This window comes from Polistes canadensis, unplaced genomic scaffold, assembly GCF_001313835.1.
Source record: "Polistes canadensis isolate GaletaPanama2010 unplaced genomic scaffold, ASM131383v1 scaffold_54, whole genome shotgun sequence".
Taxonomy (NCBI): Eukaryota; Metazoa; Arthropoda; class Insecta; order Hymenoptera; family Vespidae; genus Polistes; species Polistes canadensis.
The window spans coordinates 523,951-549,422 of record NW_014569601.1 but is presented as its reverse complement, the minus strand read 5'-3'; the positions used below and the strand labels follow the sequence as shown (position 1 = coordinate 549,422).

Below are 25,472 nucleotides of genomic sequence, written 5' to 3'. Positions count from 1 at the left end.
GCATTCATATACGCGTAGATGAATTTATACACGTGTATATACAGTGAGTGTTAGTAGTATTCGTATATGGCAATCAATTTATACAAAAATTTTGTAGAATTTTGTTCATTATAGAAACAATCTTAATAATGTATTATATATATGTGCATATTTTTAGAAATCTTTATATAAAACTAATATTATTTAAAAATAATTATTTTAAGATAAATTAGCAGAAAATTGATCGAAGATAATTAGAAAGAGTTTGATTTTAAGTTCTGTTGTATATTTGCGTGTGTTTTTAATTATTATTAATTCTTTTCTTTTTTTTTTAAGTTTAATTTGTGTCTTATTCTTTTCCGATAAATTTGTTAAAATAATTTTTAATAATTAACTCTAACACGTAAATACATTACGAATCGATAAGTAAACTATTCGGATATAATAATTTCGGTAATGTAATATTATATAAGTGAAATATTATTATTAATCTTACTTTTGTTAGAAAAACTGTCGACGAATGTCTGCACGTCTATCCTTGACTGTTGCTGATTTGTAAATGTGACCGTTGTGTTTTGATTTCATCGGTTATACTCTCTCTTCGTTGTATATCACTTTCAGTCATTCGGCGGTCGTCGGAACGAGAACATTGTCAACAAGTATGTACATTTAATATTAATTATTTAATTATTTAATATTTTTTACCTATTTAGACCTATCGTACCATATATAGTACTGTTAATTAAATAAAATTAAATGACGTAATCAATCAACTTTTTAATAGGCACGTGCCAATTTTACCAAATAAGGGACGAATAATTTCCAAGGATTTTTTTTCTGTGTTATTTTTCTAATGATTTTTAATTATCCATTTATAACGAATATTTTTTATTTGTAATTCTAATTTAATTTGTTTTTAAGGTCTAACATAAATGGGTAAAATTACATTTCAATTTACGGGAACAATTTTATTTCGAATTTTAATTTTATTAGAAAAGATCTAAACGAACGTTTATACTTGGTTGTTGTTGTCTTCTAAATGCGACCGTTGTGTTTTGATTGCGTTTACATTATACTTCCTTCCATTTGTTTATCATTTCACTCGTTTTTAGGTCGTCGCAGAGATAACAGTTCGCGTAAAAATATCCTACCAAGTATATATATAAAAATTTTGTTATTTTAGTTGTTCACACTTAAATATTTCTAATAAGATCGTTTCTATAAAATACAAATGTTTCTATCGTATAATCTTGTTTCATTAAAACATAATTTTGATATTTATCGTATTATAAAATGAGATAGAGTATATTATGCAAATTCTAAACTAACCTATTTCATTTTACAAAAAATTTCCTCATATGACACATACGAATAATTAAATGTTATCAACATTGAAAACAATTTTGAAAATCATGTGTTTTTTTTTAATAACATCGATAACGACTTTACTGTTTCACCCTGTTACATTTAGATATATAATTAATTAATAATAATCCAAATATTTTCGAGATAACAACAAAATTATGTATGAGAAAATTACTGATGATAGATAGAAAGTATAAAAAAGATACTACAATTCTAAATATATATGTTGAACCCGTGTTTGGTTCACGCGGGACCAGACTCCGACAAGATGCTGGAGGCTCTTTCGAAGATGTTTCAGAAATATTCTCGAATTAATATAATCAAGATTTGTACGATAGAGTGGGATGAAAAAATTCAAGCCTATTCTTTACTAAAACTATATTAAAACCATATCGAAAAATAAGCATACATTTGAGCGAACAAAATTGTTTCTATGGAAGATTAAAAATTTGTTAATCAACCCACGTATAAGAAAGTCAATTAAGATTACCGTTAATGGGATAGTATAGAATTAATTTTTTAGTTAATATGATTTTTGTTGTTAGAAAATATTCATCGAATGATAGATTCGAAAAATAGAAAGCGTAGAAAAGACGTTACAATTGTAAATAGGGTGGGGTGAATTGATGTTTGGTTCACGCGGAACCAGACTTCGACAAGATGCTGGAGGCGCTTTCGGAGATGTTTCAGGAATATCGAGGACGTAATTATCCCATAATTACCGAGCACGGTCTTGACTCTCGAGCAGGATCGTCTGAGAAAAGCGAGGATAGACTCGGTGGTCGGCCTTGTGCGGTAATTGTACTAATTATTACTATCTCCTCTTTCCTCTTTCCTCTACCTCGACACGGATCTCGCATTTCCCTCCTCCTCCTCCCCCTTCTTATATTCCTCTCCTCTCGACCCACCCTCTTCGACAACAATTATCTACTGTTTGGTTAAAATTGTGTGTGTGTGTGTGTGTGTGTATGTTTATGCGTTCGTTGTGTGTCAGATTTCAAAGAGAGCTCGTTTCTTTGTAAAAAGAAAAAAAAAAAAAGGATAAAATTAAGGGATCGACCTTCGTTAAAATTCTCAAGAAAAAAAGAAGAAAAGAAAAATGTACGAGACTAAGAATTCATACAGAAATTTTATCGTCATACATAATTTTTACTTTTGGAGTAAAAAATTTCGTTCCTTTTTTTTAATTTTTTTTTTTTTTATTTGCTTAGCAGGCTATAAAATATTTTCGTCGAGAAGGATAAATATAATTTATCTTTATGGATGATTCACACGAGTACTTAAATATAAGCGATAGCGTGCGTAATACGCGACTCGTATTTTAATAAACATCGTGTGTGTGTGTGTGTGTGAAATACAAGCAAATAAATTTTATAAGCTTGTTGCGTTGGACGATTAAATCTAATTGTAAGAGATTTTGTTGGGTTGATAAGTTCGATATGCGTGTCCGATGTAATCAAAGATTCGATTGTTCGATACCATAGTGTTTTTCATGATTTTCCATACGATTATTTTGTTACAGATATTATTTTATAATTTATAATTGGAGCTTTTAAGATTAAACGTATCACAGATAATTACTATAATTAATTACTAACACATTTTTAAACAATAAAGTAAAACAATATTCGTAAAATTAAATGGATCACGACTTGTCCCTTTTTGAATTGAAAATTAAAAATTTATTAACTCGACCGATTGTGTATGTGTGCGGTACGTTTATTGTTAAAATAATGTTCTATTATCATAGATACAAATTATTTTATATATATATTTTTGTTTTCAAAATAACATTTAAAAAGAAAATATTTTTGAAATGGGGGAAAAAAAAATAAGAAAGGGTACTGAAATTTGTCGAGTACGTTCCTGGAAGGACAGACGTGACCTCAGGCGGCGGGAATCATAAAACGCAGGCGCAATCGCATCAGAGGAGTTTCACATTGAACGTCTCTGATAAAGGACGAAAAGCAGATGACTCTGTCTTACATTAGCTAGTTTCACGGTATAACCTACATTTCTCGTTTCTAGTTGAAATCAAAATTAATATCATTATTATCTAATAATCAAAACTAACCTGTCTTTTATCATAGGCATCTAATCTCTCGTCGGCTCTTTGTTTATCGTAAAGAATTCTTGCCAAGCTTCCACGTGGACGATAATTCCTTGAAATCGTTGTTGTTGTTGTCATCGTCGTCGTAATCATCGTAGTTGTAGTAGTTGTACTTGTGGTAGTTGCAATCGATGATGAACTCGTGCAAGAATTAACGAAACGCGTTGTTGATTGATCATCTTCAAATTCATTTTCCTTAGTTTTATCCTTGCAGGTAGAACTGAATTGTTGTAGGCGATTAGGTACGTCGGTGTTCTTCGCCATATTCAACATCAACACGAACACAACGACGAGAAACTGCAACGACAACAACACGACGACGACGACGACGACCTCGGCGACAACGACGAGGACGTATTTTTTTTAAAGACACGATTAAGAATGATACAAGAACATCTTTTTATCTTTCTTTATTTCTTTCTTTGTCGTCGTCACGATTAGGAACACGAACCAATCACCATAGACGATTTATACGATGTGCCGTTTAAAATCTATGTACAACGGTGACGCCTATATGCTTCCCTCTTTTTCTCTATATATCTTTCTCACTCACCCTCATTCGATCTCTTTCTCTTTCTCTCTTTTACACTAGCTCGCGTAAACACGTCCCTCGTTAGCACGTGGCCATGTTGGCGGACGCATTCGACGCACCCTGTCGAGACTTCTAACAAATTCTTGTATTTTTCTTTATCAAGGATTTCAACGCTGTCGGTAGGGTAGGAATCTACAATTCGACAATCGAAATTTTTCGGAGGCGCGAATTTTTGAAGAAGCTCCAATTATTATTAATTCCTTTTTTTTTTCTTTTTTTTTTTTTCACAGAATAATAATTATTTATTTAACAATGATATATAATATATAAATTATTATATTAGGTTAATCTCAGAGAGATTTTTTTTAATTTGAATACGCTTCGATCGTTGAGCAGAAAGAAAGAGATATTAAAAGGGGGGGAAATATGAAAATACGATGGATCTAAATATAACAGAGAAAGAGTACTTTTTTATGAATGCGCGCAAGTATGAAAGAGAATAAGTGATAGAGAGAGAGAGAGAGAGAGAGAGAAAGAGAGAGAGAGAGAGAGATGACGCGATCAGAGTTAAAAAGAAAGAGGGAGAGAGAGGTTAAAGAACGCGTCGAGGTGAATCGCGGATTATCACGGCGTAGTTTGCATTGTTGGAATGCGCGATAGCGATTACAGGATGGCAGAAGCCGAGTTGACTTTATAATTTCCTACGAGACAAGAATCGTTCTTTAAATCTTATTCGCGAGCGTAAGCGAAGGTGATTGAACTTGTCCGTTATAGTAGAATTATACTTCTCGTTTCTTTTACCGGTATCTCGACCTGTGATCCTGTCTTTCATGCGGTTAAGCGTACCAACTCGATCGTTTCACTTTATCTGCTTCTTTTCTTTCTTTTCTTTTTTTTTTCTTTTTATTATTCTCTTTATCATCTCAAAATCTCATTGTCAATTTAACACGTTTAATACTTTAATCACAATTGTTTATGATCAGCTAAGAGACAGAGAGAGAGAGAGAGAGAGAGAGAGAGAGAGAGAGAGAGAGAGAGAGAGAGAGAGAGGAACTAACAAATTTTTATAATTAATTGAGTCATTCATACGCCAAATTAATTAACTTTCAGCAAAATAAAAAGTGAATGAAAAAATTGATAAAGTAATTTAACATTGACGTATTATTTAAAATTGAACGACTATAAAAATATCTTCTCATTTTAATAGCCTTTTAAGTTTAATCATTAAAAAAATGTATTTATAAAAGCTAGATACTGATCGAGTGCTTTGATAATAATAACATTTTCAAAGTAAAGTTAATTTAGTTTACGAGTAGTTCAATGATTATTAATCAGATTGATAGATAAAAAAGAAAAAGAAAAAGAACGGAAAAATAATAAAAATTGTAAAGATTAATTTTCCAAATCCATATCTATATCTTAGTTTCGTGCTTCGAGTGTTAATAGTAAAAACGAAGACGATTACGCATTACCATCTGCTACCTGGGCTACGATGAAGCTCGCGCGTGTCTCGTACGAAATAGCAGCATAAAACTTTTAGGAGGAATAAATATAGCGAGATGGAGAGAGAGAGAGAAAGGGAGAAGGGGAAGAGTGGGTGGTTGAGGGTGGTTGTTGGTTGCTTCGGAGTTTCCTTCTCTATCTTTTTACGCGTATATATATATACATATGTACACTTACTAACGTACGCGTGTGTTATACGTACGCACACATATTTATATCTTACTTATAGCATATACATATATATATATATATATGTAATGGTAGAGGTCTATGAATATTTGAAATAGCATATTGGCGCACCGCGCACGATTTGCCTCCCTTCACGACGACTCGCCATACCGGCCTCTGATAATTCATTAATTTATGATAAGCTTGCCTCATACTGGCAAGGTCTCTTCGTTCTGGTATACACTTTCTACCGATCACCCTCCTCTTTTCCTTCAACCTCCGCCCCCCACACCACCACTACCACCCTTCACCTCATCCCACCTCTCACTCCCACAATCACCATCACAACCACCACTACTACCCTTCTTCTTCTTCATTCCTCGCTTCCCTGAACGTCACATAAATCATTTTCGCTTCGGACGTTAATTGCGAGCCACCCCTCGTTAACGGGAGAAATGAGATTTTTTTAATTGGAGAATTTTTCACCGCCCTCGATCGCAAGCCACGACATCTTTTACCTCCCTTCCCATCCCCACACCCCTTGCCCCTTCCCTTCCCTTCTTCTTCCAACACCTCATCTCACTTCACCTTCTTCTATTATTCTTTTTCTTTTTTTTTTCTCGCTTTCTTTCTTTTGCGTTGTTCTCCCTCTTACTCTAATCTTTTACACTTCTCTCGTTCCTGTACCATTTGGAAGTTGAAGCTCCTAACGCGTCGTTTCGGTTTAAAGAAGGAAGGTCCTCTTCTTCTTTTCCTTTTTCCTTTTTTCTCTCTTTCCATGGGTTGGTTCATCGTTTTCGCTCGAGAAAGCACAGATTAAATTCTTGAGATTGAATGTTAACCGTGGTGGCTACAGGGAGAAGCATTTTCACGGCTATCATTAAAAATTAATCGTCCGTGTCACGGGTGTCTTTCTTACTATTTTTTATCCAAGATCTAGAATGAAATAAGCACTGACAGATTAAAACTTTATCGATTGTCTATAATGTAATACTATATGACGAAAATCAAATATTACAAATACGAAATAATAATATAATAATTATTTGGTGTTCCTATTTGTACACTTATACCTATTGGGGTAAATTCAGAGATGTTTTGATATTTTAGGTTGAATTTTTTATTAAATAAAATATATATTCTTAAAAATATTTCAGTATTTTGTAAATATAACAATAGTGTACATGATGCGTGTGTATAAAATATTTTTATGACTCTTAAAAATTATTTCTTTGTACACAAAATGTTCAACACTCTCGTTCATTTATTTAAGTACACAGTGTTCAAATAATTTTACACTATCAACTTGTTTCGTATGACACCAAAAAATAATCTATAGATTATAATATATTTTTTTTCTCTTTCTCTCTCTCTCTCTCTCTCTCTCTCTCTATCTTTCTTTCTTTGTTTTTCTTCTTTAGGTGTAAAAATTAGTTGATCGTAAAGAAAGGCGTGAAATAATTCGATGGATGGAGTAAGAACGATCTCTCCCTTGTTTCTCGCGATCGATGAATTTGAGTTGTTGCCGAAACCCAGTGTTTAAGATAATGAGGTCGTCTTTTTATCGAAAGGATGGTAATTAATGGTACGCGCGTGGGAAACGTTAATTAGTACCGGGTAAAGGTGCAAACTGTTATTAGCTATATATATACCCAGCGTGCGCGCGGATACGTGCACACGCCGATGAGTTATCGTGTCTGTAATTACGTCGTTGAAAGAGAGAGAAAGAGACGAAAAAGAAATAAAGAGAGAGAAAGAGAGAGAGAGAGAGAGAGACCAATAATTTTTATGATGCGAGCATAAGCTAGCCACCTAGCTCGTCCAATATCGAAGGAGATACGATTAAAGCAAGTTGAATTTTTCGCAGTTCTCTTTGAGAGAAGTAATTTAATTACATGGCTCGTAACCAAGCAGATAGATAAGCATCACGACGATCATTCTTTTCTAATCTCGATGAAAACGTCGTCGAGTTGGAAATGAAACTTGATTTTCTATTTATGTTCCCAACTCTTACCCTTTTAATATATAATTATCAATTTTATACAAATTTTTCTTATATAAAAATTGTAACCTTTTTTTTTTATTAAACCTTACTAGTATAATATTTTTTCGAGATAACAAGAGATAATATATATATATATATATTTTCATTTTATTTGTAATTTATTTTAGAGAAAAGTTTTTTTTTAATGTATGAGCGATTGGAAATAGTGAATTAATAAGATCGCTTAAAATATTATTATTAAGTAATCGTAAGTTAAGTTATAGTCATTGCTGTTCAGCAAAATAAAGACATTATTATAATTATTATTATTATCATATTTTATATTTAACAAAAATATTTCAAAAAAAAAGAATCACAACTGCTTCGAAGAGTTGGTTGAAAAGTTTCGAGTCCCTCCCCCCCTTAAAAGCACCCTAACTTCGTTTAAAATAAAATAGAGTAGTCTGCACGTAGAAACAACAATTCTTTCTATCCTATGGTGTCAAATGTTGTTCAACCTGTTAAAATTTAATTCTCAATTAAAAGTAAACACATGTCACTATAATATTCGATGGTATCGAGTGATATAGAAAATGGCTGTAGGCGTTGAAACTACCACGTCGATTGATGAGATGAGAAAGAGAGAGAGAAAAAGAGAGAGAGAGAGAAAGAGAGAGAACAGATTCCATAGGAAGAATAAGAGAATAACAAGAAGTATAAGATAATAAGAAGAAGAAGAAGCGTGCTGACGATCATCAGCACACGAATGCGTTTGGTCTAGACACGCAGGTTTGCGCGCGGGTGCGCTTTACACGCATTCAGGTACGCACGCACGCACGCACGCACGCACGAACGAACACACGTACGAGAGGAGCAACGAAGGCTCGACTTTGGAAGCCTCAGGGCATGTAAGACGTATAGGCTTCCAGTCTTACGCATCCAGCAACCGTACACGAGGCCATACGTTCTACCACGCGCTAAACCACCATCTCTACAACTACTACTACTACTATTACTACTACTATTAAACTATTTCTATATATCTGCGACTAACACAACCACCAACACCATCATCGTAACACGCTGCGAGCCATCGGCGCCTTTTAGGAGCCATGAACGAGTAGTCCCTCTATCTCTCTCTCTCTCTCTCTCTCTTCTTATATTTCATATACATCGTCATAGTTCGTGGAGCATTCGTGTCTATCATAATTTTTTCTTTTTATTTTGTTATGATTATTTTGAATGATATTATATATAGGTAGCCAAGAGAAATTTCTTGACGAGTTTATCTTTCATCTAAAATAGCACAAACTTCCTTCGGCTACCTGATATTTTAAATATGCAAAATATTGTAACCCAAAAGAAAAAAAAAAAAAAAGAAAAAAAAAAGAAGAAGAAAAAACAAAGTTCGTGCAGTTTAATTAAAATAGAAATGAATGATACGCAAGTTTCTTCTTGGTATTATCTAAAATAAAAGATAATTAATTTATCGTATGTTTCACGTCAAAATCGTGTCGTCAATTACGATATAATTAAATTGGTACTATACAAGATTGAGAAATATGATTTTTTGGGTTGAAATAATATGATAAACAAGTATAAAACAATTTGGTAAATGTCCGGAGTCGTGTTTACGAGGAATAGGTGAAGAGAATGAGGGTTGAAAATGTCCAAGTCATCGTCTTAGCGTTAAACCGATGCCACTGAAAGATGGAGGTGAGGCCGAGACGACGCGATGTCGGATGAGGAGGAGGAGAATGAGGAGGAGTAAAAGAAATAAGAAGAAGAATAAGGTGGCGCGAAAGAAGGAAGAAGAAATCAGGGTCGTTAACACTGGATCTCGCGGAGGCCTGTGGAAATACGTATGTACCTTCTTCTTACGTACGAACTTGAACAGACTTACTAACAGAACAGAGACCAGGGTTGCTGAGGGCAGAGAGAACTCGTGGAAGAGGAGCCGACCAAGCGAAGGAAGAAGCATCTCTTCCTTTTCCTTCCTTGCAATCCTTTTTCGTCCCCCCACTCCACATTAGCCAACCAGCCAGCCAGCCAGCCAGCCAGTCAGCCAGCAGCCCTTCAGTCATCCTGAACCTCTTTCCTTCTCCTCCTCTCCGAGAAGAGGAGGATATACATTGATTGCATTTTTGCGTTCGCGTCGGGTAATAATGCTAATTTGGTAAGTAGAAATGGACATCAGCGGGCGGTCGGCTTCTCTTTCTCCTCTCTTGTTTTCGCTTACGAAAGAAAGAAAGAAAGAAAAGACAAAAGTAAGATAGACAGAGAGAGAAAGAGAGAGAAGTAAAAAAATAAATAAAGAAGAAGAAAAGAGAAAGAGACTGCAACACACGGTAGCACGGGTAACGCTAATGCCTCGTTTTTGTCCACCTTCCCTTCTTCCCTCTTCGTCCGGGCAAACCACGTTCTTCGTTCTCCACCTTCTTCTTCTTCTTCTTCTACTGTATATCCGTCTCTGTCTTTCTTTTTATCTTTTAACGTCCATTGCGTCCATCTCTCTCGCTTTGGCTACGGGCGGCAGGCGACATAATGACGGCCAGACCTCAAACCTCAAACTCCTAACTGAATCATGAGTCCTCCCGTCGTCCGCACCCGAACGACTAACTTCTACAGACGCGGCTTCTCGATTTACTTCAGACCCGAACACCCTACCTAAACCCCCTTCACAACCACCACCCCTCAAACCACCTTCCCTCAATCCCCCCTTCCTTTATTTCTTTCTTTCTTTTTTTCTTTTTTTTTTTTTTTTTACTACGATCATCACAGGGATCCCTGCTTCGTTGCCCTTTTCTTCTTCTTCTTCTTCTTCTTCTTTTGCTTTGCTTTGCTTTTTTCATTTTGCTTTCTTTTTTTTTATTCGTGTCCTTTCTTTTCCGATTTACAGGAGCGACTTTTGCGTTGTATCGAATCACAATCGGTTTGACGAGGGGACTTCGAGACACGACACGACGCGACGTTTGTCTCTTCTTCGTTTCGTTTCGTTTCGTTTCGTTTAGTTGTTCGTTCTTAACAAGAAGAAGAAGAAGAAGAAGAAGTAGGGAGTTACGAAATGGCGCGAGAGATAGTTTTCTGTAACATTTTGTTGCTTTTAAATGTCTTACACGAGAGAATCCATGTAGTAAGAAACTTTATCCATCTTTTGATATTTTCTAAGTTCACTTAAAAAGATATATAAACTTCTTGTATATATATATTTGTTTTTTATTTTATGATATATGTATTATGTAGCAATATACATCGATACATTTATAGATTTTATTTAAATATATCGGACTATACGGGAAATTCATGCCAATTTTTAAATATAAATATATTTGATATAATATATTGCCTTTTGTGTGTGTATATGTGTGAAATTTTCTTTGCAAAATTGTTACGAACTTTTTCCGAACGACTCAATACTTAACATATATTTTATATTCTATATCATGTACTATAAATTTGATTCATTTTTCGACTTACAATCAGTCTAACGTCATAATTATTGTCACACTTATATATATATATGATAAAAAACAAAACATATATTTCAACATTATAGTAATTAATGTAATACTTTCCTCTACTGTTATAATTATTGTCACATGCGTGTTTAATCAAAAAAGAAAAAAGACTATACGACGAGTATTCGGTGTAATGTATCGTATGAAAGAGGAACAAAAAAAAAAAAATGGGAGAAAATGGAAAAATAAACGAGGACGCGAAAAAGACTTGGCCGGGGCGGGAGGGGGTGGTTGGGGGATCGATGGTAGCTCGATATAAATGGCGTTAGACACGTCGACGTCGGTCATTATGTTCGGGCAAATCGTCGATTCGCTCGCTTCCTACGAAACAACCCCAGCCTCGAGGCGTGCTTTATGGATCGCGAACGTTACTGGGGCGGACTTCTGAAAACTTTTGGGAAACCTTTATAATGGCCTCGATAAAAAGCACACCCCTGGGACGCGTATGCTACAGTGGTTTTTCTTTCAAACCACAGCCTCGTTCTAGCCTCTCTAACCACCCTCACCCAACCCCTGTTCCCATCTCCCATACTCTCTTCCTCTACACACACATATATATATATATATATATATATATATATATATATGTATGTATACTACCACCCCCTTCATCTTCCTCTTTTCTCTCCTCCCACCTCCTTCCTTCTTCCTCCCTCTTTCATTCTCGCGACAGGTAATCGATAATCGTGCGATTGGCGTATGTCGTATTTTTCTCACACTCTTAAAGTTAATTCGCTTGCATTAAGTTTTCAAAGGACATCTCGACCGATTAGCTAAACGAATTTCTTTTCTTTTCTTTTTCGTCGCAAATCGCAAATTGCATCTTGCGTGTCACTCGGATTGCTACTTTTTTTTTTAACCCTTTGAGTGTTGAATACAATTTTAACTGAAGTGTTTTCTACGAATGAAATAATTTATTATTAATGTGACACCAAATGTGGTAATATTAATAAATTATATTTAATAATTACAATTTTTGTTTCTCATATTATTATTTTAATCTGACAAGATACAATAAGAATATTACATTATTTTACATTCGCATTGATAAACACACGCGTATCAATTTTTATCAAACGCATATATGCGTCCATAGCACTCAAGGGATTAAAACTATTTCACATGGGGAGATTATTTTTATTATTTTCTGTTCTCCTCAAATCTAATAATAATATTATTTTTTTTTTAGAGAAAGGGGAGGAGGAAGAAATCAATTTTATCGGACGTTTGTGATAAAAAGGAAATCTTTTTCTTTTGCCAGGGTGAGGTGGGAAAAATGGGACGAATCAAGGAAATAGTTTAAGTTTAAAGATTTATCTATTACGTTTAAACGGTAAAAATTTGGTGTGTGTGTGTGTGTGTGTGTCAAACGAACGGAAAAAAATTCATCGGACGTAAGAAATGTTGTTGGTTGTATCTTTCTCGAGTAGAGATTCTGTCGTCAGTTGGTCGACACTTTGCGGTCCCTGTGCAATGTCGAATAAGAAACGAAAGAAGAAGCCGAGGAAGAAGGCGAGGAAGACTTCTTGCTGGACGATGACGAAGCGCATACCTTCCTGGATATGGTACATGCGAGAAAAGGGGGTTGACTGTCCTGGGAATTCTCGCGGTAGTAAGAGTATCGCGGGAATAACGATGACCGATTCTGGATTGGAAGAATTATCCACTACGCTTTCGTTATTTTTTTTCTTTGCCGAAGAAATAATTGAAAGAAAAACAAAAAAATCTAGCGTAGATTCTATCGATAAATTTTCCATTACTCTTCTTGGCGCCCCCTGCGATTTTAATTAATACGTTCATGATTCTGATTATTTTTTTATTAACTCTCGAAGTGATTTAAAATAAACTTATTTACAGATTCTACTATAGACGACTTATTTATATTTAATATATTTGTATTTGATTATTTGGGTTCTTACAAATGAATTTTTGAAATCATTATTTTCATCATATTGATTATTAAAATATTTTTATATATTTTTTTTAAAATGATTTGACGTAAAGTGAAATAATTGTTTTTTTTTTCAGGTTCTACTCTTTTGCTCACATTAATTGTAATTTAAAATATGATAATTTGAATTCTAAGATAATATCATTGTGTTAGAAATGAAAATCAATAATATATAATCTTAACGTTAGGATCATAAAAGAAATAAAATTATTAGAAATGTATAAAATCTGAAAATTATCCAATTGGTTATATATCAACACGTATTCGAAACGAATAAAACCACTAGCGCGAATCAAAAAAAAGTTATGCGATGCCGAAGTTCCATCGTATCCAAGCCCTTCTCAGTCCTTCGAAGTTCGATTAGGCCAAGAATTCGTACCGACTCACGAATCGTATCGACGTAGGAAGATCGATTTTAACTCACAGGAGAGTAAATTGAGCCTGAGAGATCGACATATCTCGAGGTTGTTGAAACCGGTAGATAGGTAGGTAGGTAGATAGGTAGGGTTGGTAGAAAAACGTTTTAAAGATGAATAAATCTTTATATTTATAATACAACTAAACACCACCACACATACATATAAACTTTGGATAATAATATTCCGTCTCCCGTACCTAATCGAAGAATTATGAAGCTTGATTTCGCTATAAGATGGATAACAGTTAAGTGTAAAAACAAAAAAAACAAAAAAACAAAAACATCAAAAAAGGTTAGGGACAAAGGGGAAATAAATCAGTGGCGCGAGAGTTTCTCGTTGCCAAGAATCGGCGCGAACTTGGTCGGCTGGCTTTCTGTGCCTAGCTAGCTAGCTAGCTGCTATAGAAAAGAGAAAATAGTGAAACCGATTCTCTTCTCGGTGCAAACCGAAAGAAGTAAAGAAATCAAGAGAGAGTAGGAGGGAGATAGAAAATCTAGAAAGATAGAAAGAGAGAAAGGTAAAAATATAATGGTGCACGAAGTAGCGGCAGAAGAAGAGAAGAGAAGAGAAGAGAAGAGAGCAGGAGGGGGAGAGAAGAGGAGGGTAAGAGAAGAGGTGAAGGGATACAGCTTCGATGGATATCGAGTAGGCGAGTTGGTACGTGAGATAATAAGGCGTGCTCGGGCATGCCGATGGAAACCGCACGCGGCATTATTCAAATTGAATCCGGTAAGAATTATTATTGGCGGGCAACTCCGGACCGAGGCAGCTCATTCCGTGAGCGCATTTGCGAATACGAGGAGGAAGGAGGAAAGAAGGGATTCGACTGTAGGGCTGGGAAGGTGAGGTGGTGGAGGTGGTAAGGAGGAAAGAGAAGAAGAAATGGGAGAGAAGAGATAGAGAGGTGGCAATGGAGGAGTACCAGAAGGAAAAAGAGAAGGAGGGAGGTACGGGGTGGAGGAGGGGAAGGAGAAGGAGGTGGTGATGCTTGCTCGAGGTGGAGGGAACGACCTCAGCACCGCGACCTCGCCGTATGATCCGTTGCGGTATCGCCCGATGACCCTCCTGTCATTACGTTGCGCTCTGGACGTCATTACGCTAATGTCCATCTCCTTTTCCTCCTTTTCTTTCCTTTATAAATCTTTCTTTACGTAGACCTTTACCTTCCTTCCTTATCCTTCCTTCCTTCCTTCCTTTCTTCCACTTAAACGTAAATGTCCTCGAACGCTTAACGCGACTCTTGTCAATCTTCTTCTCTATGTCCTATGTGACTTTGCATCTTTCTTTTTCTTTTTCTTTTTTTTTTACAGAATTTTTCAACAATTTCTTTTGTTAAATAACACATTTATTTCGTTTCTCTATTACTGTAAATGTTACTTCCTAATAATTTTATTTCATGGCTGGATAATAGTATATTTTTTTTTTAGTATTAATGGGAATGTAGAATTTTGTTTGTAACGGTTAGAAATATTATGTAGGAAATTGTTATATATTAGAATTTGTTGTGTATTATTAACAAAATTATTCTATTATACTACAAACAATTGTGAATACGTATATTCGAGTTAATAATTATAATTAAAATCCGTGTGGTATATAGAAATTTTGTTGTAAATTAAACTACCGAACTCTTATTAATATTACACATATTTGTGTATAATATTTATATATAATTAATATAACATACACATATACATACATGATTAATCAAATAAATGTTCCAAAATTAAGTGAAATAATTTGAAAAAAGGTTAAGAAAAAAGAAACAAAGAAATGAGAAAAAAAAAATTCGAAAATAGTTGATCGAAAGTTTGTAGCGAGTTAGAGTTAGTGAGTTCGGTAGCTCTATGTTAACTGGGAGGAAGCATTATAAATTCCGTCTTAACACGGTTGTAAAGTGGCGTGCGCGATTTATACGGTATTTACATGCGCGCACGCGAGATATATCGGAATCGATCGGCGAATCCAAGAAAAGCAAGCTGGAGCGAGTCAAAGAGGATAGAAAAAGATAGAAAGAGAAATAGAGAGAGGGAGAAAGAGAGTAAGAGAAAGAAAGAGAAGAACAACCGGACGTTTTTCGAACTCTCGCGTATACTTCGCGATATTCCGCGTACGTCGATTACGTAGGAGCGGCACGTACGGTGACACGGCATTATCCGTCCGCGAGCTTTAACGTCATACAACCGTACATTTGTGTAAATGTGCATCTTAATTCCGATGGCACGACAACCGTTACGGTAGCCCGTGAGCGGTGTATTAATCGAGGGCACGGACATCGCACGGTCCGTTTCTTCTTCTTCTTCCCCCTCTTCTTCTTATTCTTCTTCTTTTATTTCTGCTTATATTTCTTTCCTTTTTCTTCTTATTATTCGTCTTTTTATTTTTATTCCTACCTCTCTCTCTCTTTCCCTTTTTCTTCCTTTTTTCATAGCGTTTCTCCCGCGTTGTCATACACGACATAACAACACGATGAATTCTTTAGAGTCGTGCGAATCGTGTGCACGATGACGGGACGTCATTTTGCTCAAAGTCCCACGTCCATCGACTAATGATTCGTAAATCACCAACACAGAGAAGGAAGTTCTTCTCTCTCTCTCTCTTTCTTTCTTGCTAAGGTCATTCATTCCTTCGGGTATCTTTAAGCTTTCTCAAGATATCGTCTCGAAGATATAATTACTTACTTACTTACTTACTTACTTACTTGCTTACTTACATTACTCGTTTCTCACGACTGAAAAACATATTTTCCTCCTCTCTCTCTCTCTATTTCTCTTTCTCTCTTTCTGTCTTTCGATGACGTTTATAAGTTGAAATAAAAGAAAAGTCGATCACGTTGGCACGTTAATCGTTAATCCTTTTTACACTTTAATTGCGAGATCTCGAACAAACTTACGACTTATTCTCATCGATGGATCGCGTATTTTTATTGTACACACGTGCATTCTCATACGTACGTATAAAAGTCGTCTTATTAAAACTTAGAATTGGTCGGCTTTCTCTTTCTGCATGGTTCTTCGGTGACAGGAAAAAGGGTAGGAAGGGGCCAAGGGTAACGAGGTGATTATATTTTTATAAATGTCCTATCGGAGTTTATAGAATATTACACGTTTTTATGTATTTACTTATGTATCTTCAAGGATCGTTGACGTATGTATTCGTGTACGTATATACACGTACACTATCTCTATTAATGTTTATTCCAAAAAAGGATTGATTAATCTGCGTTTCTTGAAGAATTAGAAATACACACATGAGAAATTACATGTGTTTCTTTCATTATTACACATGTACAATTCGAAAATCATATATAATTTCAAATCATTCGCAAATATCTCGACAATATTTCTAGTACGTATTATAATTCATTTGTAACATGGAATAGGGAAGGTAAAGGGCGCAAGGTAAAGGGTAATGATTACTTGTTAACGTTCGCGACGAGTTTTCTCTAGTTAATTAATTTCTTTCGTGAATCTTAAATAAGAAGAAACTAGTGACGCGTGGAAGGGTGGGGGGGGGGGAAAGGGTAAATCGGAAGGGATGAATTTATTTTTCAATATTCTTTACGAATCGACCCAACGAATTTCGATTGATATTTCTCATTCTCTTTTCTCCGAATTTTTTGTTCGTGAAATTTAAATGAGGTAAAGAAGGGTGCGAGAAAGGTGGAAGGAAGGGATAAGTTTTTTTTTTTTTTTTTTTAATATAACGTTCGGCGACGAGACGACGCAACGTTTTGGTTTTAGTTCGGAAGGTTCGCCTTTCTCTCTCTCTTTCTCCGACTAATTTTTTTTTTCATACGCGTTCTTTTTTTTTTGGCGAAGTTTACCACGGAGGCATTCGAAGTTCCGGCGAGGTGTTCGGACCGCAGACCACACCGAATCACGTACGGTAATAATCCTCCGCACGAGGGTGAATACGGTTACCTACGCTCGGGTAAAAGGCCTCTGTGAGTTTCGAGGGCCTCCTCCCGTTCTCCTATCTGCTTCAGCGTGTTTTTACGGTTCATAATTCAGTCGAGTGTATTTCAAACGCCTGCCAATGCCAGAACGTAACGTCCTGCAACGCCCAGTAACATCCTCCTCCTCCTCCTCCTCCTCTTCTTCTTCTTCTTTTTATTCTTCTTCTTCTTTTACTCTTGGACACAGTGAGAATATCCTCTGTGAAAAAGAGAGACGGATGACGTGGTCGGCCTCGTTTTCAAGCAACCCTGCATTACGACGTGCGTCGTTCTTCAAAGTTTGAAAGAAGATTTAAAGTTCGTCTCGCGCCACGCGAAAACTCGTCACCCACGATCGTCCGGTTATTTATGCACTTATTCTTCCTTCCTTCCTTCCTCCCCTTCTTCCCACTCTCCTTTCCTCTTTCCTCCTTCAACGTTCATCTTTCGTCCTTTACGTACGTCAGAATTAGTCGTCTCTTCGAAACTCACCCTCTCTCTTTCTCTCTTACTCGTTCTTTATTTCTTTCTTTCTTTCTTTATTTCTTTCTTTCTTTCTTGGTAGAGAAGAACCCATAGCCAAGAAACGTCTAAGGTAGTTTTAAGACTTCGGATGCGAGTCGTACGCCGAACGAAATGTGCGGTCGAAGTAAGTACGGCTATGCTTTATGCTCCTCGAAGGATATACTATCTTGAGGAGGGAAGTCCTCGGTTCTTCTTTCTGAGCTATGATGACTCGTCTCTCTCTCTCTCTTTCCTTTTCTTTTTTCCTTTCTCACTTAGTCTCTCTTGTTTTTATTTGTTAATTTTTACATTTAGTCGAATTTTTTATTTATTTTCTTTTTTACACCTTAATTTCTCGTTTCGTTTTATTAAATCTTTTATATACCCCCTTTAAATCGCTTGAAATGAAATCAATTAATATCAGAGAGATGAATTCAATCAACGTTATTTATGAAACTTCGATTACAAATCGTATAATCGGATGTTCGAAAAACAAAAACTGAAAAATATAGAACAAATTAATTACCTTAAGGGGTTTGATAGGTTACCATCTATTTCAATTATGGTACGATAGTTTTATACATATTTCTAAATATGTTATGGAATTTATTTTTGTCGTTTATTTTATTCCTAATTCGTTGTATACAAATTTTGAATGTTACAGAAGTAAAGTGTACGTGTAAAATAAACAAAATCGAGTAACAGGAAGTGGACAACTGTGAGGAATCAACACGTGCGATAAAAAATGAACGATAAAGGGGAAAATAAGAAGAAGAAGAAGAAGAAGAAGAAGAAGACAAAGTATTACGTTGGAGATGTTGGCAACGTTGCTGTGTTCTTGAGACCAAGGTGTCGGAGGTAGACATTCCTCTGTACCACGACCTTCTGTCTCTCCCTCCTTTCTTTCTTCCACCTCCTCCTCCTCCTCCACCTCCTTCTTATTTCAAGAGTTGGCCGCGATTCTCTCTCCCTCTCTCTCTCTCTCTCTCTTTCTCTCTCTGTCTGCCGTAGAGCACCACTTAATTGGCGATAAAGCCCCGCGGCCTCGTAAAAAAATCTCGCCTACCCCCACATTGTATTAATTAGAGCCCTTATAATGCTTTAAATAAGGCGCACCTTAGTTATGGGTTGGTCGAGCAGAGTTGCGCTGTGTTATCTTGCTTGCTTGATTCTCTCTCTCTCTCTCTCTCATTCTCTCTCATTCTCTTTCACGTCCCTATTCTACCGCCTTCCTCTTAACCACGTATTTCTTTCTCTCTCTCTCTCTCACTCTCACTCTCTCTTTCTTTCTCTTGTCTTCCTCGTACGGACTCGAGTTGCCCGAACGACCAATTATCAGCCATAATATCATCGAGCTCGACCCGCTGGCGAGCGGATTAATCGTATCCTGTTTTCTACCTCGCGGAAAAAACATTGTTTCTGAATTTTTCTACCCGCAAAGGGGATCACCTTACGGCGTTCTCGCCCTCTTTCTTTCTTTCTTTCTTTCTTTCTTTCTATCTATCTATCTATCTTCTTCTTATTCTCCTTTGAGCAATCCTCCCACCACCCTCTCCACCCTCCCGGAAGAATAATAATTATAGAACGCGATCTCCCGATGATTTTTGTATCCGATCGTCCGAAAGCGAGATTATAGGAAACGTGAAATGGTCGAGCATAATTTCGAACGGCATATCAAAAAGTACGAGGAAACAAAAGAAAAAATTGACAAAAACAAGACAAAGAAAAAGAAAAACAAAAAAGGAATAATGTTAAGAAACATCTCGCACGTTAAATATCTATAATTTAAATATTCCTGAAATTCGCGATTTTTTTTTTAGTGGGATCGGGTCCTACTCTGCCTTGGGCTAAAATATGAGTTACTCGTCGTCCTTCTTTCCTTCCTTCCTTCTTTCTTCTTCTTCTTTCGATTTCCTTCTCTTCTACCATCGAATTTTGTTCTTTTCGATCGATTTCTACGAAGATAATATCTTCAAGTATTTGAAGTGAAGAAGAAATTTTCTTGTATGTAACTAAATACATATGCATACATACATACATATATATATATATATAAATTTATAATATATATATATATATACAGAGATACGAGCGCATATACATACATATATATATATATATATATGTACATACACATACATTGTTGAAATAAGTTGGAGAAGGTAGCAGCCGTAGGATGAACGTTGGAGGTCGCGCACGATAAGGTAAGAGGAACGTTAATGGCCCGGGTCAGGTCTGGCCTCTCGCTTTCTGGGCGTCAACGGCACGCGCTTGGGTGGAACGCAAGCGCGATTCGGGATTCTCGCGCACGTAGAAAGAGAAAACGAGAAGATAGAGGGAGAGAAAGAAGGATAGACAGACAGAGAGACAGACAGACAGACATACAGACTGAGAGAGAAAGAGAGAGGTATAGAACATTTTCAGTCTTGATTCTTATCGGAGAAAGCATAGGATTACAATTAAAAGAGATCGTTCCCGATAACGGTCACCTCCCTCAAATCTCTACCCCTTTCTTTTCTTTCTCATTCGAAAATATTCTCTTCTCCCCCCTCCCCCACCCTCTCTCTCTCTCATTCTCTCTTCTTTTCTTCATGGAGAACAAGTCGATTCTGAATCTAACCTGTATGGTTAAGGAGGGCGGATTATGATGAGCCCTTGGATGAACACAGAGGGGCAGATGAGAAGAAGAGAAGAGAAGGTCGAAGAAGAAGAGGAGGTGGTGCAGGAGGAGGAGGACGAGGAGGAGGGAGGAAAGAATGGTGGCATAATATCCGCTTGAACTTAAGTTATATTCTCTTCTTCGGCGAGATATCGGTGCGGAGGTGGAGTTCGGTTCGAGGGTATGCTAATTCCGGCCTCGGGCCACCACGCAGCCCTTAATAGCCAGCTGAGCGGTTCTCTTATGCCCCGGCAACTAGCGTTCGGTTGTTATACGTGTATATGTGTGTGTGTGTGTGTATTGTGGATGGATACTACGATGGTATAGATGAGAAGAAGAAGAAGAAGAAGAAGAAGCCTCCTGTAGCCTTAGCGTAGTTATACCAGGGCTCAAGTTCTTCTTTCTTCAAAGAACTTATACCCACGGCGAGAATCACCGGTTTTTCGGAATGTTAATACCTCCTCCTCCTCCTCCTCTTCCTTTTGAAAGAAAGTTGTGGTAGAGTCTCCTTCTTGTCCCTCTACTAGTATCTTATCTTTTAATTTTATTTCTGTCTACGACTCATTTGATACGACGATTAACGCTTTTACATATAATTGAAATAATCGTTGGTTTATATACTACATATATATACGTATATGATCGTTCAACAATTTGCATTTGATATTTTACCTTGTTGCAGACAGGGTTATGTTATGGATTATTGCTAGGTTATTTAGATTGTTGCTTATCACGTGGAAAAAAGGGACAGAGGAGAGTATTTCCGTTAGATCGGATGGAAACTGTTATCGCCTAGGGCTGACGACGAGATCTCACGTTTCCTTGCGAGATGCGTGCTGGATGCTGCGAGATGGATCTCCAAAGGGGTGGACCGAAAGCTCCAGGCACGTTTATATCCATATACGATATATATATATATTTGTATATATGTATGTATATATGTGTATGGCGTCACGCGTACGATCGATTGTTATTTATCGACTAATTCGTCTCCATTTAGAAAAAACATCTGCCGGTCTCACTAAGAAGATAAAAAGATAGAAAGAGAGAGAAAAAGAGATGTGATGGAAATTGTGAGTCCAACAGAGAGAAAAAGATAGATAGATAGAGAGAGAGAAAGAGAGAGGACTGTCTTTTTTATTCTTTCTCTCTCTCTCTCTATCTATCTTTCGTGTTGACCGGTATCGAACGGGCCCACGGCGAACGATTCTTAGAGCGAGCCGACCGATGCCAGCCGACAATTCCTACCTTATAGGCAGATAATCGCCTTTGATTTCTCTCTTCGATTCTTCCCCTTCCCCCTCGTCTTCCTTCTCTCTTTCTCTCTCTCTTTCCTCTCTAGCATCTTCCTTCCTTCCTTTCCGCTGGGTCCCTTCGTCTTCCACTCTTCTCCGCGCGATCGGAGATCACTCCCTTCTTATATAATTACCTTATTTCCGAATAATTGGCCAATTTATACTCGAGTCCCAGCTGAAAACAATCTGCCTCTCTCTCTCTCTCTCTCTTTTTCTCTTGCTCTTTCTCTCTCTTCCACCACCCCTTCCACCTCTTTTGATCTTTCTTCTTCCTTTCTTTCTTTCTTTCTCTGTACTCGTGTACGGTGTGCGTTGTGCCCCATAGGGCCCACGTAGAGTAGTTATTTTATGTATATGGGAGTGTGATTAGATCAGAGCTCGTGTAACTGTGTGGGTATGATAATTCTGCCCGTAGGGCTTCGTGGGCCAGTCTCCACCCACGCCACGCACACACCGCGTACTTCGTGCTACGTTCCTTCTCTCTCTCTCTCTCTCTCTCTTTATTTTCTTCCTTTTTCTTTCTTGCATTGCCGCTGTGTTTCACTCTATCTTTCACTCTTCTCTTCGTTCTTATTTTTTATCTTCCTTTTTTTTTTCTTTATTCCTTGTTCTTCTTGCTTCTGCGATTCCCTTGCTAAACAACATTGTAATCCTTCTTTGTATTCCCAGTTTATTACCAAGAACTGTTTCGATTCCACTTGGTTTCGATTTATTCTTTGCATTTATCCACAGCGAAAGGCTATACAGGGATCTCCTCTCGCTGAGAAGAGAAGAGGAGAGAAGAAGGTGTTCGATCACAATGGATACTTTCTGAGATAAGATTTAACGAATTTATCTCGGAGGGATACTGCGTGATACATTTGTATGGAATAAGGGTTGTATGGAGTCAATAAGAGTAATAACGAAATTTTTTATTAGCTTGGATTTTTATAAATAATTCTCTAGTATTTTTTAATATATAATGTAACATATATATATATATATATATGTGTATAGTATTTTATATCTGAATTAATACCACTAGTATTTTTTATATTAAAAATTCTGGCATTACGTAATGCTCAAATGCCAATAAAAGTAAAAGCTTACATTTTGATTTACTGGTATAATAATGAATAACAATGTAGTTTTGTTTATTATATATTTTCAGCACTTTATATTAAACTAAAATATTTTAATATTTTGTAATATCGAAAAGGGGTAGGAGTAAAAATTGGTCGATTTGACATGAAATGCCTCGTATATATGAATTATGTATATTACTTATTACACGTTCATATAACAATTGTTAAAAAGAAGAAAATTTGAAACTGACATTCGAAGTTATAGGAGAAATAGTTTTTGAACCTTTACAGGAGGATTATTTATCAAAGAAAACGAGGATAATTTTATAAAATACAAAAGATAAGAGACAGAATGATCGTACTCTTACACAGTAGATTCTTCTTTTTCAAGGATATCCTTTTTTTTTTTTTACATGTTCGATCGTCAAAAAGAACCGAATGATTTTCGAAATATATATATATATATAAGACCGATCGGAATTGGATTTAAAGTGGAAGCTCGTACATAGGTATACTTTGCTTTCCTTTTTTTTTTTGTTCTTTCTTACTTACATTACCTTTATCCGTTTCTTTTATCTATATATTATCTTCTTTTGAAGAAGTTGCAATAGTTCAGACAGTGGATCTTACCGACATTGTAATCTTCCTTATATCGTATGGCAGAAACGTATCCACGTTACAATCACGTATTCCTTCGTTTGGATTGGTAGACTCGCGACAGCTCGAATTTCATTTGATGATCGCTATGTTCAGCTTCTTTCATATGCTTTCTCGATCTTATTTGTTACAAGACTACTACTACTACTACTACTACTATTAATACTATCCTATAAAAAGCTTGTCCTCCTTTTTATCATCGATCTTATACCGATAGACAATCTATCTATCTACTCGCAATTGCTTTATTTCGTTTGATTCTAACGTAAGACCATTTTTCGAACTTTCGTAGAATTGGATTTCGACAATGATCAACAATATAGAAACTTTTATCCTACCAACTTTTACAGTTCATGGAAAATGATACTCAATGTTTTATCCTTATTGATAGCTATTTTTCTTTTATTTCCAATGGTAATATTACACAAGAGTGTTAATCATTGTATGATTTCTTTTTAAGTGCAAACTATGAAACTCTGTAGGTACGTTTACTTCAAGTTCGATTTGATAATTTCAGAAATAAACCAAAAAAAGAAATACGGATCAAGGGATAACGAAATTTAGATGTGTAGTTTTTTTGAATATTACAAGAATGTATGTCTGCTTAAATAAAAAAGACGCTGAACTTTATAGATTAAGTTGCTGAATAAGTCCCAATAAAGGGACGAAACGTCCAATTAATCAAAACGAAGTTCTAGTTATTTTGAATGTCCAAATTCCCTACGATACTTATATTTATTAAAAGAAATAATGTTTATTAATTTTATTTTTCTATAGATTATTTAAACTAAACCTTATGTATGTTAATTTTATTATTTTATCATTTCTGGGATAGCATTGTTTTGATTATTACATTTTTATTTTAAATATATTTAACATCATTCGATTGTACTTTACTTTCAATTACAAATTACAAATAAACAAGTGCATAAACAAGTGCATTTTATACGAACATTTGTCTTTTCTAATATAAATTTAAACAAGAATCTCGAAGATTTTAATTATATTCCCACCATATATAGAAAAGATCCAAGATATTCAACGTAACACAGTACCCCATTCTCGAAAAAAATCATTATTACAAGTCGATAATTATTATATCGGTACAGCCTAAATCGGTTTCAACTAAACTCTCTCGTTGAAATTCTAAACTGGTTGTATATTACCGGGGCTGACGTTCTCAATCAATTTTTCAAAGAGAAAAAAAAGTAAAAAAAAAAAAAGAAACGTCGGTCTCTCGCACGCGAGAATGTTCTTCGAGAGTTGTTTCAAGTCGAGGTCCCACGTTACACTTAACAGGTATCTGCATGACGAGAGGTCGGCGGTGAACCAACAAACGAGTGAGTGAGTGAGTGAATAACTAAGTGTGTGTGGATGTGTGTATGTATATGTAAGAGAGAAAGAGAGAGAGAAAGATAGTTTAAGAAAAAGATAAAGATAATGAAAGAGAGAGAAAGAAGCAAGGACAAGAAAAAGAAGACGAGGAGAGGATCGAAGGACGCGGTGAGGTAAAGAGGGATGAAAAAGCGGACCGATCGAGAGTAAGAGAGTGTAGCAATTAACTCGATGCTTACGACGATAATTAGCGATGGATCGAATAAGGCAGCTGGCTGGCGAAGGAATCGCTGCCATCTTTCTATCTCTCTCTCTCTCTCTCTCACTCTCTTTATTTTTCTTTCTTTCTTTCTTTCTTTCTGTCTCCTTTCTTTCTTTCTTTCTTTCTTTTTCTTATATTCTTCATTTTCTATCTCGTTCTCTCTCTTACCCGCATTTACCTACATAATTATCGTTGCGATGATTATGAGTGTGCCTCGGCATGGCACGGCC

The 25,472-nt window shown here is 36.0% G+C and overlaps 1 protein-coding gene and 1 long non-coding RNA gene across 3 annotated transcripts in view; one reads left to right on the top strand and one right to left on the bottom strand.

The window, feature by feature from the left end:
• The window catches only part of LOC106785647 (methyltransferase-like protein 9), a 33,323-nt gene extending 29,237 nt beyond the window's left edge, over positions 1-4,086 (bottom strand). For both annotated transcript variants that reach the window (XR_001381552.1, XM_014746284.1), the window contains exon 1: positions 3,419-4,086. Coding sequence is in view for 1 of the 2 variants with exons in the window: in XM_014746284.1 (XP_014601770.1) it covers positions 3,419-3,727 (309 nt within the window). In the remaining variant the exon portion in view is untranslated. The remainder of the gene's footprint in view (positions 1-3,418) is intronic.
• LOC106785650 lies at positions 606-22,708 on the top strand. Its single transcript, XR_001381554.1, has 3 exons — positions 606-638; positions 18,635-18,828; positions 22,657-22,708. It is a non-coding gene; the product is annotated as an uncharacterized LOC106785650 (long non-coding RNA).
• The last annotated feature ends 2,764 nt before the right edge of the window (positions 22,709-25,472 follow it).